Source organism: Hordeum vulgare, chromosome 3H (assembly GCF_904849725.1).
Source record: "Hordeum vulgare subsp. vulgare chromosome 3H, MorexV3_pseudomolecules_assembly, whole genome shotgun sequence".
Classification (NCBI taxonomy): domain Eukaryota; kingdom Viridiplantae; phylum Streptophyta; class Magnoliopsida; order Poales; family Poaceae; genus Hordeum; species Hordeum vulgare.
Window position 1 is genome coordinate 400,413,798 of NC_058520.1, and position 17,354 is coordinate 400,431,151.

Sequence of the window (17,354 nt, forward strand, 5' to 3'; positions counted from 1 at the left end):
AAAATCAGTACGACCGCGTCCACCTGTGGGCCCCTCACTATGCGCGATGTCTCTTCCTGGCCGTGCGATGCAGAGCCACGTGCCTCCATGCCGCTGCACGGGATGACGTCGGTGCGCATGCTACAGCTTAGATTTTTTCCCCTTAAATTTTGGTTAACAGCTAAGAAGTTAATGGTATTCTCAAGTTTACTGAGGAATCTATGTCAACCAGATTATGCTGATACAGTTACAAATTTGCTTCACATATAGCTGAGCAGGATATGCTTAGCCATCATCAAATACTGTGCATATAAATTATAATATAGTCGTTAAAGCTACCCATGCATACATGGAGGATTTCTGTGCTGATTAAACCCTGCAGTCTTTGGCAGCAGTTCAATATTTTACTGTTTCAGGTTAAATTTCTTTAAGCCTTAACTAGTAAATCTCACAGATATCTTTAATTTATGGAAATATCACAGTAAATCTTGACTGTTTATAGCAAAACTAATAGCTCCTTGTTTAACTAACCAATGTATGTTTGTTTTACTTGGCAGTGTCTGAGTGGAAGAGCAAGGATGCTCGAGCGAAAAAAAACAGTGGAGAGAAACCACAGATATCCATCAACACTTGAGGTCGTTGAACCATAACTACATTTTATAAGCTATACAAAATGAAACGGTTAACTGAATTTTAAAATTGGAAAGAAACATACTTAAGAGGGTTTGCAAGAACACGTTGGCCAATAGTAACAAAGCTGGTCTCTTGGTTGGACATAAACCAGGCAAGTGATGAAACACTGCATATGAAGTGAGAATGTTAAATTTTGCATGCTGATAGTTACGCCGAAGAAAGATATAGCTAATTTGAGAGACGGTTAGTAGCCAACAGAAAATCTAACCTTCCTGTGAAGATATGCTCACGGACACCCAATATTGTTGGCTTGGACTTTCCATGTTTAATAAGGAACTCTTCCAACAAATTTCTCATTTTAAATGCTTCTTCAAGATAGTTATCCTAGACAGCAGAAAATGTAAGATGCACCGATAAATCAGACTTAATACTAAAAAAATGCAGATCATTTACCTGGTTCATGTCAATTGCTTGAAGTGCCTCTCCTCTAGTGAAGATTATGGCATGATTTTGATTATTAGGCTTCCCCTCTCCAACTTCTGTTGGTTTACCGGGCAGCTTTATCCGGTAAATTTCCTATAAACGAGTTAAATATTAGGTGGTCATGCATCAGTAGTCAGTCCAGCCCCTGACCAAACTGATAGCAAAGATCAAGCTATAGAAGAGTTTATGATCTAATATTCTTTGCATGCAAAATATTTAGATAAGCACATATTGAGTCAACGGAGTAGAGTAGGATAATCTATATGCTATTACTTTCCTGAAATGTTAACTCTAACCATCGGTAATAAAAACATCACAAAAAAAGGGAGGCATTTCAGTTCATGAAATGTAAATTCAGTACCTCATCGTCACCTTTCACAAGAACAGAGTAATAATGTTTCTCCATTTTACCATTTTGTAGTGGCACTTCCTTCTCATCAATGTAAGCAATACGCAAAGCTGGATACCTGTACAATTTGTATATGAAACTCAAGGGAGCCAAGGAAAATATATTTCATAAAATAAAGGAGGGCAAGTGAATTACGTTAGCATCAGATTTAAGATGTTCTCATACAGACCCCTTTCCCGGGAATCCTTGGATGCCTTATGCATGCCATAGAGTTGACACGCAACAACATAAGTGAATTTGATATCAGCAATGGCCTTGGACCTTGCAGATTCGTCTCCACCCAAATGAGCTAAAGTATAACCAAATAACACATTAGTCAGCACATGACCAAGGCTGTATTTTCTCAGGTGTGTTCACATAGAATGAGAAGTGCAGGACTCAGAACCCTATGTGTCTAACCTTGTTCACTTTTCATATCCTCGTAGCATTGCACTTCAAGAGCTCGTCTATAGTACATCATCCCTCTCACTAGATAAATCAAGATGCAAACAGTAAGATAAGCAGAAAGACAAAAACAAATGTCAGCTTTTAAGAGATACAATCTTCATATTACCAGTTCTGGCAAGTGTTTGACCCCGGTAAGACGCCCATATACGGATATCATCCATGCATCCTTTTACTTCCTCTTCGTTATCTGGATCAACTCCAATGCGTTCTAGAAAGTTCTTCCATTCATCTAGAGAGCGAAAAGCATCATTACATTTTACTATGAGTAAAAAACTGATACATTTTGTTTAAGAGACATAAAATAGAATAGGCAACTCACCTGGATAGATCTTCTGTAGATAGAACAAAATCGAGATACCATCTTCATTCTTTTTATTTAGTTCATGAGACGAATAAAGTACTTCCTCATTGTAATATGGAGTCAAAACACTGCACAATGAATCTTGTTAGAATGTGATGAGCTTCAAAATGAATGTTGAAGATAGTAAATTCATAAAAGGAATAATATTTCTCACAGCTATGTGGAAGAGTTTGTGCCAGGTGTAAAACAATCGAATGGAAACATCAACTTGTGAATGTGATTTACTATGATGCAATCTAATACTCAAAGGACTATTAAAAAGAGGTTTCATAATATGACCAATTACTACTGTAACTAGTACTCAGTTGCAGTAAACTGCAGGTTCATGGTGTTTGCTGCCTTTTCAACTGCAAGCAAGCCTATAGCTTCATTATTGGAAAGATGCCTCATTGACTGTCTGGTCTGTGGAACATCCATTGGTGTGTTTTTTAAAATACAAAACTGAGCACACACATAACAAATCAATAATTAAAGAAGTACAACAACCTTATGGCTTAATAAACTGTGCATACATTAATCATAATTTCGAAATAACAGTACCACAGAAGATAAAATACACACCTAAAGGATATCATATCATGCACTTGAGGTGCTCTCGGCATTTTCATAAAAAGTGAGTTTGCGAAGAAGGTGATCCTACGCCGAGCATCCAAATTTGTAGGTACATCCATTGCAGAATCCTTCATAGTCAACAATAAATGCAGCCGGACAATCTGAGACCAAAACAGTTAGTTCAGTACGAAAAATTAGCATTAGCACTATAATAAAATAAACCAGTGATGATTGCAGACCTGCTCCCTCCAAAATGCCTCCTTTATCACGTTCATATTTAGGTTCGTGAAACTCTGATTTCTCTCATTCTCATCTTTCAAAATGCTGCCGCAGTTGTCCAGACAAGTTTACACATTATAAAATTCAAATATATCAAATTTTCTTACAATGCTAGCATAAAATAGTTATTACCCGTGACCATCTTTCATAAAATCTCGTGTAGTAATTTCCATAAAATCTTGCAATGCATTAACGATTTTTCTCTCTGTAGTATCATCAGTAGGTTCGCTCTTCTGCAAATATTAGATACTAGTACTTAGAACAACCTACATTTTATGCAGAAAAAACTAAAAGCAAATGAGTTTTGTGCTGAAAAAAATAATTGATCAATCAACAGTAATGTGTTTACCAGTAGCTGTAATAATTTTGCCAATGTGTTGCTGACTTTACCGATCTCTGCCATCTCGAAGTCCTCCAGAAGTGTATTATTTAGCATACTATTTCGCACTATTTTATCGATATCCTGGACAATTCTGAAAATTTGAAGAATAACACGGATTAACCCATGTCAAATTTTTTTTCGAGAAACAGCCCTCCTAGGAGTAGAAAACACTGAAACTAATGCACATCCCATGTGGATGGCAGGATGACATGGAGGCCACGGGCACCAGCTCTTGCCCACTGCTCAGCCTCTTCCTTGATCTTGGAGACCAGGACATGAACCAGGGGCTGGGCGCCATCGAAGATGCATTCATTACGCTGCTTCCAGATCATCCATGGTGTCAATAGGGTGATGGAGGCAAGGCCTTTACGCATCAGTGCAGGCGTGTTTTGCCTGACCTGCAGCCACCAGTTCATGAGGGAGTCTTCGTGGACTTGGTCCTGCGGTGGTTATCCTTAGCCAGGAGAGTATTTCGTAGCAAGTCTGCCTGGCGAAGGGGCATTCCAGGAGGAGGTGGCGCATCGTCTCAGGGACTTGGTCGCAGAGTAGACAGCATGGCTGGTGTTGGAAACCTCGTTGAGCCAGGCGGTCAGCCGTCCAACACCTGTCCTGGTTGGCTAACCAGTGGAAGAACTTCACTCATGGCGGCGCCCAATTCTTCCGAATGAGCTTCCACGAGAAGCAAGTTGTGGGGCCTTGGAAGGTGGCGAGATAGCATGAGCTAGCAGAGTATGTACCAGAGGCCGTCCATCTCCATAGCTGGTCTGGGGCATCTGAGAGCGTGATGTGCTTGATCGTCAGCCATACACGGAGGTACTGGCCGATCTCGTGTATGCCCAGGGTCCTGCAGATGTCCCTAGCCCAGCTATGTCCTTGCAGTCCGTCAGCGACGGTCCGGATTTTGCGGCAGCGCCAATTGACGTGGCAGTGGCCACCGTCGGCAGCGGCACAGCCGGCCCACAGGAATCCGCGCTCAATCTAGGGTTTAGGGTTTAGGGTTTAAGGGCTAGACTATATGAAATAAATGAGTATTGCTCTTACCTTTTATCGTTATAGTCTAACAGAAGATAAACAACTATTATTTTCAAGGATTCGTAGCATTCTATAACTGCATTGTATCTGTCCTTGTCTAGTTTGATTTTTTCGATCAGCTCATGGTCATCCCCCTCTTTGGAAGTCATGGCCATATGGAGAGCTGTTGGTACCTGGTATATTCAGAAGTACATGAGCATCTCTGTAAAAACAACAAAAAGCATTTGATTATCTATCTGCACACATATGCCTATTACACACCTTGCTAGCAAGGAGGAAAGGAGGCCACGGAACAGCAGGTAAATTACTTGAAGATGATGGAGCCATCAACATGTCCTTCTCTCTGAGAAATAAAAGTCATAAAGGTTTAGGAGGTGAATGGCATATTATATTAGTATACAAGAAAGTTCACAGTGCGAACCTATCACTAATGAAGTCTTCCTCTCGTAAGGAATTGATGAATGAATTCCAAACACAAAAGAAGCTCCTCACATCAAGTGCTTGCTGGAAAGTAGAATATCAAAATCGGTCAAAACCACGTGTCTTTAGCAAGCATGGGTTAACTTCCTAGTATTTTGAGCAAAAAAACAACGCATTTGCACATTTTTTTTGAAATGGACACATGGGCCAACAATGATTACAAAAGACTCAAAAGGAACTAAAACATTTGCGAGTACAAAACCTCTTTATGTGCTGCCACGTGACATTTCCTGAAAGCATCTGGCATTGATTTGAATCTGACTCTCAACATGCCTAGGGTGCGTATCTGCATCAAAAGCAACGGGTAAGATCTGATAACTGATGTTTCTTAAAGGAACACTCGTTTAAGAGCAACAGGCCATCCGCTAGTTCCATTCATAATGAAATCACCAGAGCTTAGCATTGTACACGCATGCATCCCATAAAAGGGCCCCAAACACAGGTGAAAGATAAAGGACAGAGGAAAGGATGACTGACCTCACCGACATGACTGAGGGCACCTGAAACGCCCCCAAAGACAGTGGAGAAAATAGCATACCATATTTGTGTGTCCATAAAGTACACCTACAAGACGAGGGGGTAGTTGGTATGACCGAAAGAATAGCATAAGAACTTCCATTAGTTATATTTTACGTTAGAACTTCCGTAGCTGTAATTACGTACCAGAACAATTGGTGCCCATATAGTAATGACAACACCGAGATTGTGCGGCACTACAGAATGTTAACAAAATACTATTAGTAACTAGAGTATTCACCCTCTAGAGAAATTAAGAAGTCAAATATCGTCACAGCTACAGGAAAAAATCTACTTTGCAAAAATGTCCACTTCAGCCCAGAGCTCTAAATCGTTTGATTGAATCCTTGATGTACCAAAATCCTCCAATTTACAACCTTGGGTGGATTCACAAGTGTCTTTGGCTGAGTTGGATAAAACGTCTTCACTACGTCACTAATCAGTAAACGGAGGGAACTGAGTGAGACATACGGCATGAGATGAGTGATGAGAGCTTAATGTCCCTGCCCATCCAGTCAACGTGACAGCATGAACTTATTGCTTGATGGTGTGATCCACATCAGCCGCCACTTGAAAACCCACATGAGGTTGTATAGTGAACGGTTTCAATGGTTCAAGGTTGTCACTCAGACGGTTTTAGAGTTCAAAGGTTGAAAGTGAACTTTAGAAGAATTCGGGGTCTGACATAGAACTTTTTGCTTGATTCTCTACTTGACATATTACCTTCCTTTGAACTATATACATAAAACCGTTTGTATCATGGGTTCAATGAAATAAGAGAAAGATAGAAAATAAGTAACGGATATTGGAGGAAAAATCAGCACACGGAATATTATCAGAAAATAACAATGATAAGGATTTGAAGTTACACAATGCAATAAATAAATGATTTTAAACTATACACCAATTCCTAAAGTTAAAACATTAGAGAGTCACAAAAAATGAATGCTTAGTAAATTCATAGAATTTATCAAAAGATAACAAAGAAGAAAAGGTTATTCAAGTTAGCAATAGACGGCTATATATTTTTTTTTAAAGTCACATAGCTGATTTATTCAGGCAAAAAGTGCAAAAGTTGTCAAATCCTCGGTGTTAAAATTTGAGTAAGGTTTTACTATATATCCACTTTTGTTCAATCAATTTTTCTTTTGTTTAAATACATACACATGTGTAAAATAAGTTATTCTATTTTCAAATAAATAGTATTATTTCTTGCATTAACTATTTAGTACTCTATAATTTTCATAATTAAATATTAGAAAAACTTTCTGAAGCTTATTGCACTATTGGAACTTGTGGTATGATTAATTTTCAATTATATCTGTTGCATCGCAGCATAAATGTTGCATCAAACAATATGTACAAAATCAAAAAAAATGTCATCACTGAAGTAGATGAAACTTTTGAACCAAATTTTATGCACGAGGGCCAAAATTGTGCATCAATCCAATCTAGCTATATCATAACATACTTACAGAAAGGGAAGATTTCATGCCATTCATAGTTCCCTACTACTTGATCAAGAATGAACTTTGTCGGTTCAATCATGGGGGATATCTGTGGAAAAATGGGACATGTTGCACAGAGTAAGGAAGCAATAAAGCATGATCTCTTCGAAAGGTATAATAATCAGCAGAAAAGATCTTTCAGACCCATGTACAAAATTATATGCCAGATTGTGTGTATGCTACGTTATTTTACCAAAATATACCCAGTCAAGAAAACACATAAATCAAAGTAAGGATTAGAAATCATTTGTACAAATAGGCAGACAAATATTGTGTTCATCCAAGACCATACTCATTCAATTGTATATCCAGGCCATGACCTCGCACTAGCTATTTCCAAGATCAAAAAAAGAACAAAAAATAGTATGCCCAGGTCTTATTGTACCCGATCTTCTTAAAACCTTGTGTTTTGCATAGGAAATATTTTCATTCAGCCTCAAGACCAAGAGAAATGTAAGCATAAAAGTCCATTGGCATTGTTTTCCATTAATTCGGACTGTGTACTTATCAGGACCATACTTTTATATAGCCAAACTTAACTTTCATGTATCATACTTATATGAATGTTTAGATTGGCACAAAATTATGTGGACAGATGTGGTTAGCTTGCCAAAATCGCTGTTGAACTGCAGACCACCTGGCTCAGCCAGGAATAGTGCAACCACCGGCATGCATTCTTTGCAACCACTCCAGCAAGTCGTGTGCCAGGTATGGCAAGATACCAAATTGCAGAGAAGACTTGAAGGACTAGTCGTCGGCATCAATGGGGCAGACACCGGCCTCAACATGCAAGGGAATGCCTCCATGGTTGCACTCATGGCATGGTCCAACTGGCAACATGCAAGGGAGTGTCTGCCTTATTATGGTGTCTTTGTCTGTGTAGAAATGATATGGTTTTTAATGGTAAAATTGTATATCCCTTGTCGATTATGTACCGATGTATGTATTGACTTCTATGTGGTCTACGCTACACCGAATGGAGTGCGGACCGCTGTTCACGGTGGTGTGTGCGCGATTGGAGCAGATGACCAGGGAGGTTTTTACCCAACATGGGTGGTGGCATTGTTATGTTATGCTCCAAATTCAAGTATAAAGAGAAAGGCTAACTTCTGACGAGCGAACGGAGCGAGGCCCGTCGCTGGTAGGCTTGGTATGGATCAGTATTGACATAGGTCACCTGTGTTATATAAACCTCTTGTAAGCTGCCGCACGGGATAAGTCGACCAGTTTTCAATCCCCGGCGTTTGTAACCTCTCCCGATATAGTGAAGTTGGTTGGCTGGTGCCCGTGTTTTTTTTTTCCTTCGCCTTGGAGGGGTTTTCCACGTTAAAATATTGTGTCTCCTGTGTTGATTTCGTTCTTCGTCGTTTGATTTGCGTGTCGTATCTCTAATAGGCATGGTCTACGGATAGGACCACCACCCTCCTGGACATACGCATAGTTTTGATCTTACACGACCTTACTTTTGCCAGTACGTCTGCTTTTACATTGTGCGACTGTTCGTGTTGGATGTGTGCATCCTAGTCATGAAGAGGTTGGGTGTCCACTCATTATGCTTTGTATTCTCTTGATGCTACATTATGAGTTAATAAAAGTGCCCTTTATCGAGGCGGAAATGTAACTTTATATCTATCAATGCAATGGAGCACAAGGGATGCATATTCTCGGAGAACAAATGATGTGGATTGCGGATTGCCTAAACCTGAGGCACCTGTACAAGTTCTACAATTAACTGGTGGTCTCTCAATTTGCTCATGAGTTGTCCCTTCTTGCAGGCCCTCTGGCACAAGGTCCTGTCATGGGTCGGATCAACTGTCAAACCTCTAACGATTGAAGACAAGTTTGTGGGATGGTGACAATCGGCCGTTTAGTGCACTCACTGGCATGGAGGAAACGGCATTTATTCCCTCTCATGCTAATGGCATGGTTGCTCTGGAAGTAGTGAATGTTGCTGCCTTCAACATACTGCTAGGCTGCTAGAGACTAACACTACCCGTAGTCCAGTACCAAGGTTCAGACGTGAGTACAAGAACGGGCAGTCAGCATCCAGGAGCATAGCACTTAGGGTTGTGACATTTCAAATGTGTGTCTCGGCTGATCCTGGCAACATGACTTTTTCAATCTACTATTGCATCCAGACGTGGAGGTTTTGCGTTTTCTCAAAAATAGAATGTCTTCAATATGTATACATCTGATAATGAAATTGAAGTGTTGAAGGTTATACATTGATAATGCCATACATGAAAGAACACAGAACCAGAATCCTTGTATTAAATGCTATCGTTGGCGTGAAAACTCTCAACACTTAATAATTTTATATCTGCTTTATACTAATTGTTATATTTTAATCTTCTTAATGTATATGCACTGCTTCTGCCAGGTTTCTCAGAATATATACTTTTCACTCATGGAAGAGTATAGATAGTAAATCACCAAACTCTAAAGATGTATTCACTTCCGAAAAGTACTCCATGAAGTGTTCAGAATTTACCTCAACATAGAAACTAAATGCAAGCTTGGCGATGAGCAACACGACCCAAAAGAAGACATACCTGTTGATCCACATTGAATTGTCATTTTCAACTGAAAGGAAAAACAATAATTTGATAGACATATGACATGCTTACTTAAAAATGGACAATATGTCTTCATGCATACCACGTGCAACATACAATCTTGGCTGAAAGGCAACAAAAATTATGTAAGCACTAACAATGCTCACTTTACAGTAATTTGCTTGCTACAAATAGGAAAGACTGACCTGAATCCACCACATAAGAAGAATAACTGCGCGCCAATTTGAGCGTTCCATTATATTTTGAAGTTGTGGCAACAAGAAAAGAAAGGCAGCCAAAATGTTCGGAATCATATAAATGACGATTGCAAAATTATATACCGACTGATTGTACCAATTCCTTGACAAACTATTCAGGAGTTTGCCAGCACCAGATGGACTTTTAATTGAACTGGAATATGTTACTGGAAGAATTATTATCCAAGCAATAGCCACAAAGAATTTTAGTAGGTATCTGAGTATTTGTGTCCACTCCATACTTCCCCATGCTTGGAAAGTAAGCAATATATCCAAAGTCACTGCAATAGTTGAACTAAGGAGTTTCAGAAATAGCATCCCTTTAGTGAAGACAATGACATAATAAATAAAGAACAAAGTGGATCTGCATCATAATTAATGTAATGAAAGTACTGACAAATTACTACACCTTTTATGAAGTTGAGTAGAGCGGCAGTTATAAAGACACTTAAAACGCTTCTGAATACAGTTGCATCAGCAATTCCAGACAGAGATCCAGAGGAACTCCATGAAACTATTAGCATCGCCTAAAAATCAAGCCATTTGAGTTAAATATTTACAGGTCACAAGAATTTCGTGTGCTTCAGAAAGATGGATCACCTGGAAAGCCAATATAAAGAATATCCACATACGATTAAAGCTTCTAAATAGGTGCAGAAATGTGCGGACTTCAACAAAATTTGTTTTGGGCTTTCTTGCACTACGCCCCTGTAAGAAACCAAGTAATAAAATATCAAAATAGCAGTTAGCATAACAGTTAGTTTCAAGTGAGCATGAAGCCTTTGAGTTTTGAAGATTTGAATTAACAAGTATAGGCATTTGAGAGGTATGATGGTTCCATTTAGCCTAGGCACCCACATAAATCTGTTTGATTGTGTGGTGGATATGGAATCAGTGCTTGGATATGAATTGTTTTATACACTTTTTATATTTCCGGTGGCCCACTTTCAAGAGAAATAAATGGTTATGCTCAGATATGAATTGCTTTGGTGAGTTCAATTGTGAGCGATCACCATATCTGGTGCTTCTGGTGCTACTATCGCCGGCCACCGAGTTCGAAGTCTGCTTCTTGCCAGGATCATACTAGAAGAGAAGTAGCTAACGAAAACAAATCAGGAGTTCTGATAACAAGAGAGAGCAAGACATTTTATTAATCTAGTGAGGTTCGGTAGAAACATTACAATCAAATTGCTCAACTTTCTCTGCTAATACTAGTTGTCAATTGTTACGTACAAGTTGGCCAGGCCAACAACATATACGTTCATAACTGTTGCATATAAAACGAAAGTAGAAGTTAAATGTTTTGAAAAATCTGTTAGGAAGTATTAGTATTAGTCGAGGAGTCCTCATTAGTCTATTAGTATTAGTCTAGGAGTCCTTATTAGTCTATGTTTACTTTCCTTGCACCTCAAGTCTTGTGTAATATATGTATGCCCCTTGGGCCTTCAATAAACAGAAGTTGCTTTCCTAACATGGTATTAGAGCCTAGGTTTAGGTCTCCAGACGCTGCAACTCGTCCTTACGATCCAACTTTTTTTTTCTTCCTCTCGATCAATCTGTTCTGGGTCGATCTCGTCTCCTCCCGTCGGTCCCCGTTCGAGGTCTCTGCTCGCGGTTCTCTCGCAGGCTCCCGTTCCCGCTCCAGCCCCCGCTGGATCCCGTCCGTCGCGATCTGCTCCAGCCGCCGTTCCTGTCGCTGGATCTCGTCTCTTGCCGAGCCGCTGCTCACCCCGTCCTGGATCGGATCAGGCTCCTCTCCGGTTCCAAGATGCGGCTCCTCCCCGCTCCCATCACGCGGTTCGCCACGATGCCCGACAGGCCGGAGCGCATCGACTTCGCGCTGGCCGGCGGCGGCGCCACCCCGTTCGAGTCTGCAACTCGTCGCCGCATCGTCCAAGTTGCTTTCCTAACAAAATCGAAGTAGTTGTTGCCCGGTTGCAAAGGAGGTATGCTCATGTTTATCAAATAGGGGTGACCTCACCGTTCTTATGCAATGACTTGAACCATATCCATTCCATCAAATCCCTCCAACCAAACACAAAGAGGAATCATCTCGTTCTTGTTAGCGTAGTGTACTCGTGCATGGGTGTGTCCAGTCACCATGCACGACCTCTCCTGTACGTGCGCTAGGTAGTGCGTGAGTGGGCTTCATGCCCAGTGTGGTAGTGGCACACGATCGCCTCTGGTTGAGGCTTGAAACTGTATATATACTCAGCCAAAGGGCCAATCCAGTGTGTTGAATCCCTTCATCTGTTCACATGGTATCAGACGCAGAGGAGCACAATTCTTTCGCTGTCGATCCTTCTTCCACTGCCATGGATTTCAACCCCGTCCAGTCCCCCGCCACCTCCCACGCTCCTCCTCCAGTGGCTGCTCCTGCCGCTGCCTCTCTCCGCATTGAGGCAGCCCCTGTTGCTGCAGTAGCTGCACCTGCTTCCTCCTCCGTTCTTCAGACGATGGACATCCCCCGGCATGTTCCGGTGGTCCTCGACCTCACCGCCAGCAACTATGCCCAGTGGCGCCGGCACTTCGACACAGTGCTCGGCATGTTCGGGCTCCGCGACCACGTCACGGCTCTCCCTCGCCCTGCCAACCCCGACTGGGTGATGGCCGATCACGCAGTCGTTCATTGGCTCTACACGGCGATCTTTCTCGAGCTCCTTGATGCTGTGATGCAGCCTGAAGACACGGCGCTCACGGTCTAGATAGCCGTCGACGAGATCTTCTCCGCCAACCAACTCTCTCATGCCATGTACATCGACGCTGAGTACCACACCGTCGTGTAAGGCGACATGACGGTGATGCAGTACTGCACCAAGCTCAAGATGTATGCCGACCAGCTGCGCGACCTCGGCCAACCCGTCACGGAGACGCGTCAGGTCTTTCATCCGCTGCGCGGCCTTGGCCGTCAGTACCACGCTGCCATCCCTCGTATCACCTCGCGCGTCCCGCTTCCCACCTTTTTTGCAAACGCACTCCTTGCTCCTGGAGGAGCACCGCACCGAGCAGGCCGTCCGTCAACAGTCCTCGCACGCGCTGGTTGCCGCGCGCCCCACCTTTCCCGCGTCGCCTGCCGTCACCCCTGACGTGTCACCCGATGCTGGTCGTGGACGTGGGTGTCCAAGGAAGCACGGTCGTGGCAACGATGGGGCGCCAAACCCGTCCGGCCCTCAACCGCCGCACTAGCCAGCTGACTATCCCGCGCCGGCGCCGGGCTCCAACTCCTGGACCGCTCTGGTTCAGGCATGACCCGTCGCTTGTCGTGCCCCTGGCGCCGGTGTTCTTGGCCCTCGTCCCGGCACGCCTCACCAACACGCCATGACGGCCGCCCAGGCGCCGCTCCCGGCTCCGTCATCGTACAACTACAGTGGTGCCCCGCCCGGCTACGGCGCTCCGGGTGTCTACGTGCCTTCTCCTTCTAGCCAGCATGTGCCTCCATAGCTGTGGGACATGGCGTCTCTCCGGGTTGCTCTTCACGGCGCCACCACTGGCCCCTCGTCATCCAGCAGTTCGTTGAACTGGTACCTTGACACAGGCGCCACCGCACACATGTCCTCCAACCCGGGTAACCTCCTCTCTGTTCGTTCATCTTCCTCCTCTCCTCCCATTATCGTTGGCAATGGTGCTCATCTCCCCGTTACTCATGTTGGTGACGGTCTCATTAGCACCAGCTCATCCCCTTTGCACCTTCGCCATGTCCTTCTTACCCCATCATTGATCAAAAACCTCCTCTCTGTTCGCCAATTATGTCGTGACAACTCTATTTCTGTCGAGTTTGACGCTTTTGGTTTTTCTGTTAAGGACCTCTGTACCGGGATGGTAATTCTGCGAAGTGATTCAGAGAACAACCTATACCCTTTTGTGGCTCCCGCGGAGCGTCCTACTCGGCACTTTGCTGGCATGGTCACCGCAGGCCTCTGGCATCAGCGTTTGGGGCATCCCGGTCGCGATTCACTTCATCAGATTCCATTCGCCTGCACCAAGTCTTCACCACACTCCTGTCAAGCATGTCATCTCGGCAAACACGCGCGTCTTCCGTTTCAGTCTTCGGCTAGCTGTATTTTTCCCTTTCCAACTGTTGCACTTAGATGTTTGGACATCCCCAGTTGTAAGCGTCTCAAGATATGAATTTTACCTTGTTATTCTCGATGATTTCACCCATTATGTATGGACCTTCCCCTTGCATCGCAAGTCTGATATCTTATCTGTACTAATTCACTTCTACGCCTACGTCCAAACTTAGTTTCAGCGTCCCATTCTTGCCTTTCAAACAGACAACGGACGAGAGTTTGACAATACTGCCGTCTGCGCTCTTAGCTACTCACGGCTCCTTTCGATTGTCATGCCCATACACAAGCCAGCAAAACGGCAAAGCCGAGGGAACTTTGTGTACTCTCAGTGATGGTGTGTGTGCGCTTCTTTTCCATGCTTCCATGCTGGCGCGTTTCTGGGCCGGAGCCCTTAGCACCACCACCTTTTTGCTTAATCGTCGGCCTTGTCGGGCGAGCTCGCCGCCCACACCGCATGAACTTCTCCTCGGCGTTGCTCCGGATTACACCATCCTACGTGTGTTCGGATGTTTATGCTATCCCAACACCTAATCCACATCATGGCGCAAGCTTGACCATCGCTCCGTCGCATGCGTGTTCCTCGGGTATCCCTCTGACCATCGTGGCTACCGGTGCTTCGACCGTGCTTCCGGCCGCATAATCACATCACGCCACGTGCATGAAAAAGTGTTTCCCTTTGCTGCCGCTCCCTCACCTCCGGCTACAGTCGTCCCGTACTTCGCGCCCACGGTTATGCAGGTTGGCGGCGATGATCGCCGCGTCGAGGATGCGCCACGATCTCCATTGCGTGCCTCCTCCCCACCCGCGCGCTCGGCGTGTTCAAGCAGGGGCGTGCGATTGTCCTCAGACGGCGATGGCGCGCTGTCGACGAGCCCGCACTCCGCGGATTCAAGCTCCGTTGTGGGATCTGCATCAGGCATCTCGGGCATCTCTTCCACGACCACACACACGTACAGTTCAAGCGGGGGCATCCGGTCGTCGTCGGATAGCTCTGCTACTTCATCGTCGGTCCAGCTTGCTTCACCACCGGTGTCGCCTGCGGCGCGCACCATCGTCACTCGTGCCTGTGTCGGCATTTCCCGCCCCAACCCGCGCTACGCGAACGACTACGCCTGCATCGCCGCCAATTCACCGCCATCGGGTGCCTCCCCGCTACCCACTTCAGTTCGCACCGCCGTTCGCGACGCAAACTGGCTCGCCGCGATGTGTGATGAGTTCGCCACACTCGTCGGCAATCGTACTTGGGAACTAGTGCCTTGACCACCATGTGCCAACATCGTCACAGGCAAGTGGGTGTTTCGCCACAAAACCCGCACAGACGGCACCCTCGACCGCTACAAAGCCCGCTGGGTTGTGAGGGGGTTTCATTAGCGCCCCAGGGTCAACTATGGCGAGACATTCTCGCCAATTGTCAAGCCTACGACCATTCGTACAATCCTCACCCTCACTGCGACGCGTGCTTGGCCAATGCACCAGCTTGACGTGAAGAATGTGTTTCTTCACGGCACACTTGATGAGGAGGTCTATTGCTTGCAGCCGACGGGTTTCATTGACGCCTCCAAGCTGGATCATGTCTGCCGCCTCTCCAAGTCCTTGTACGGCCTGAAGCAAGCGTCGCGCCCGCGGTTTCTTCACTTCGTTGGCTTCCTCGAGACGATCAGGTCCATCATCACGCGCTCGGGCAACTCCCTCTTCGTCTTCACCCACGGCTCCGATGCAGCTTTCTTGCTGCTTTATGTGGATGACATCATCCTCACTGCTTCGAGCTCCGTTCTTCTTCGCCGCATCATCGACAGGCTCACTGGCGAGTTCACGATGAAGGACCTTGGGCCACTCCAGTACTTCCTTGGGATCCATGTCACGCGCTCGTCCGCTGGGTCCTTCCTTTCCCAGCAGCAATACGCCGATGACATCCTCGAGCCTTCATGGACAACTGCAAGCTCGTCGCCACGCCGGTTGACACCAAGGCCAAGCTGCCCTCTGCCGATGGACCTCGCGTCGATGATCCGACGTCGTACAGGAGCCTCGCTGGTGCCCTTCAGTACCTAACGATCACACGTCCGGAGCTTGCGTATGCTGTGCAGCAAGTCTGCCTCCACATGGATGATCCCCGTGATTGTCATTTGGTTCTGCTCAAACGCGTCCTGCGCTACGTCCGTGGCTCCACCGACCTCAGCCTTCACCTACGTGCTTCGGGCATGCTAGATTTGAGCGCCTATACTGACGCCGACTGGGCCGGCTGTCCCGATATGCGCCGCTCCACCTCCAGGTTTTGTGTGTACCTTGGCAACGCCCTCGTCAGTTGGTCGTCGAAGCGGCAACCTACTGTCTCGTGATCCAGCGCTGAGGCCAAATACCGCGGTGTTGCCAACGCAGTCACTGAGTGCGTCTGGTTGCGGCAGCTACTCGACGAGCTTCTCTGTCTGGTGCGCTCCGTCACGCTAGTGTTTTGCGACAACATATCGTCTGTCTACCTCTCCAACAACCCTATCCACCATCAGCGCACGAAGCACATTGAGTTGGACATTCACTTCGTCCGCGAGCGTGTGGCGCTCGGCGAGTTCCGAGTTCTCCATGTCCCGACACGCCAGCAGTTCGCGGATGTGATGACGAAGGGGCTGCCAGCCGATGTTTTCAGGGAGTTACGCTCCAGTCTTTGCGTCTCTACTCCTGACTGAGGGGGGTAGCGTAGTGTACTCGTGCATGGGTGTGTCCAGTCACCATGCACGACCTCTCCTGGTACATGCGGTAGGTAGCGCGTGAGTGGGCTTCATGCTCGGTGTGGTAGTGGCACACGATCGCCTCTGGTTGAGGCTTGTGACTGTATATATACTCAGCCAAAGGGCCAATCCAGTGTGTTTAATCCCTTCATTTGTTCACAGTACTAACTCTACTTTCCGAACCAAACAAAGAGGCAGAACCATTCCAGACTATCTCATTTGTTGGGTAACGGAACCATTCCATTCGGTTTTACTTGGTTCCCGACCAAACAGGTTCCGATAGGGGAGGCATGGGTAGCTGGGGATATAACCTTCAGAGTTGTTTTTTTGAGAAAACGCAAAAGAGATTGTGTTTCATTGCATTGAAAAGAGAGAGTGTTGTGGTTACATTGGAGGCGGTTACAGGTTCCGGATCAATGAACATCCCATGTTTGAGGGGTTATGTCTCTAAGCCCTAGAGCACCAGCGCTTGCCCAAAGGGAGGCCTCTTCCTTAATCTTCGTAAGCAGGGTGTTTACCGATGGGCGTCCTCCATTGAAAACGCGGTCGTTGCGGTGTTTCCATATCATCCATGGGACGAGGAGGGTCATGGTGCCAAGGCCCTTGCGCATGGGCATTGGGACGGATTGCCGTGCCGAATGCCACCAATCGTGAAGCGAGGGCTCGTTGTCTGGTGGGGAGCATGGGATCC

General features: G+C 45.5%; 1 protein-coding gene across 2 annotated transcripts in view; it reads right to left on the reverse strand.

The window, feature by feature from the left end:
* LOC123443984 (callose synthase 7-like) overlaps positions 1–17,354 on the reverse strand; it is a 36,252-nt gene that overhangs the window by 6,821 nt on the left and 12,077 nt on the right. For both annotated transcript variants that reach the window (XM_045120570.1, XM_045120571.1), the window contains 24 exons: positions 10,474–10,581; positions 10,283–10,400; positions 9,823–10,154; positions 9,689–9,741; positions 9,553–9,613; positions 7,029–7,110; positions 5,701–5,750; positions 5,515–5,601; positions 5,240–5,323; positions 4,979–5,061; positions 4,819–4,900; positions 4,567–4,730; positions 3,493–3,616; positions 3,276–3,376; positions 3,104–3,188; positions 2,874–3,025; positions 2,271–2,380; positions 2,058–2,180; positions 1,904–1,972; positions 1,640–1,793; positions 1,457–1,562; positions 1,066–1,188; positions 881–996; positions 695–778 (listed from right to left, as the gene is read on the reverse strand). In XM_045120570.1, coding sequence (XP_044976505.1) covers positions 695–778; positions 881–996; positions 1,066–1,188; positions 1,457–1,562; positions 1,640–1,793; positions 1,904–1,972; positions 2,058–2,180; positions 2,271–2,380; positions 2,874–3,025; positions 3,104–3,188; positions 3,276–3,376; positions 3,493–3,616; positions 4,567–4,730; positions 4,819–4,900; positions 4,979–5,061; positions 5,240–5,323; positions 5,515–5,601; positions 5,701–5,750; positions 7,029–7,110; positions 9,553–9,613; positions 9,689–9,741; positions 9,823–10,154; positions 10,283–10,400; positions 10,474–10,581 — 2,651 coding nt within the window. The remainder of the gene's footprint in view (positions 1–694; positions 779–880; positions 997–1,065; positions 1,189–1,456; positions 1,563–1,639; positions 1,794–1,903; positions 1,973–2,057; positions 2,181–2,270; positions 2,381–2,873; positions 3,026–3,103; positions 3,189–3,275; positions 3,377–3,492; positions 3,617–4,566; positions 4,731–4,818; positions 4,901–4,978; positions 5,062–5,239; positions 5,324–5,514; positions 5,602–5,700; positions 5,751–7,028; positions 7,111–9,552; positions 9,614–9,688; positions 9,742–9,822; positions 10,155–10,282; positions 10,401–10,473; positions 10,582–17,354) is intronic.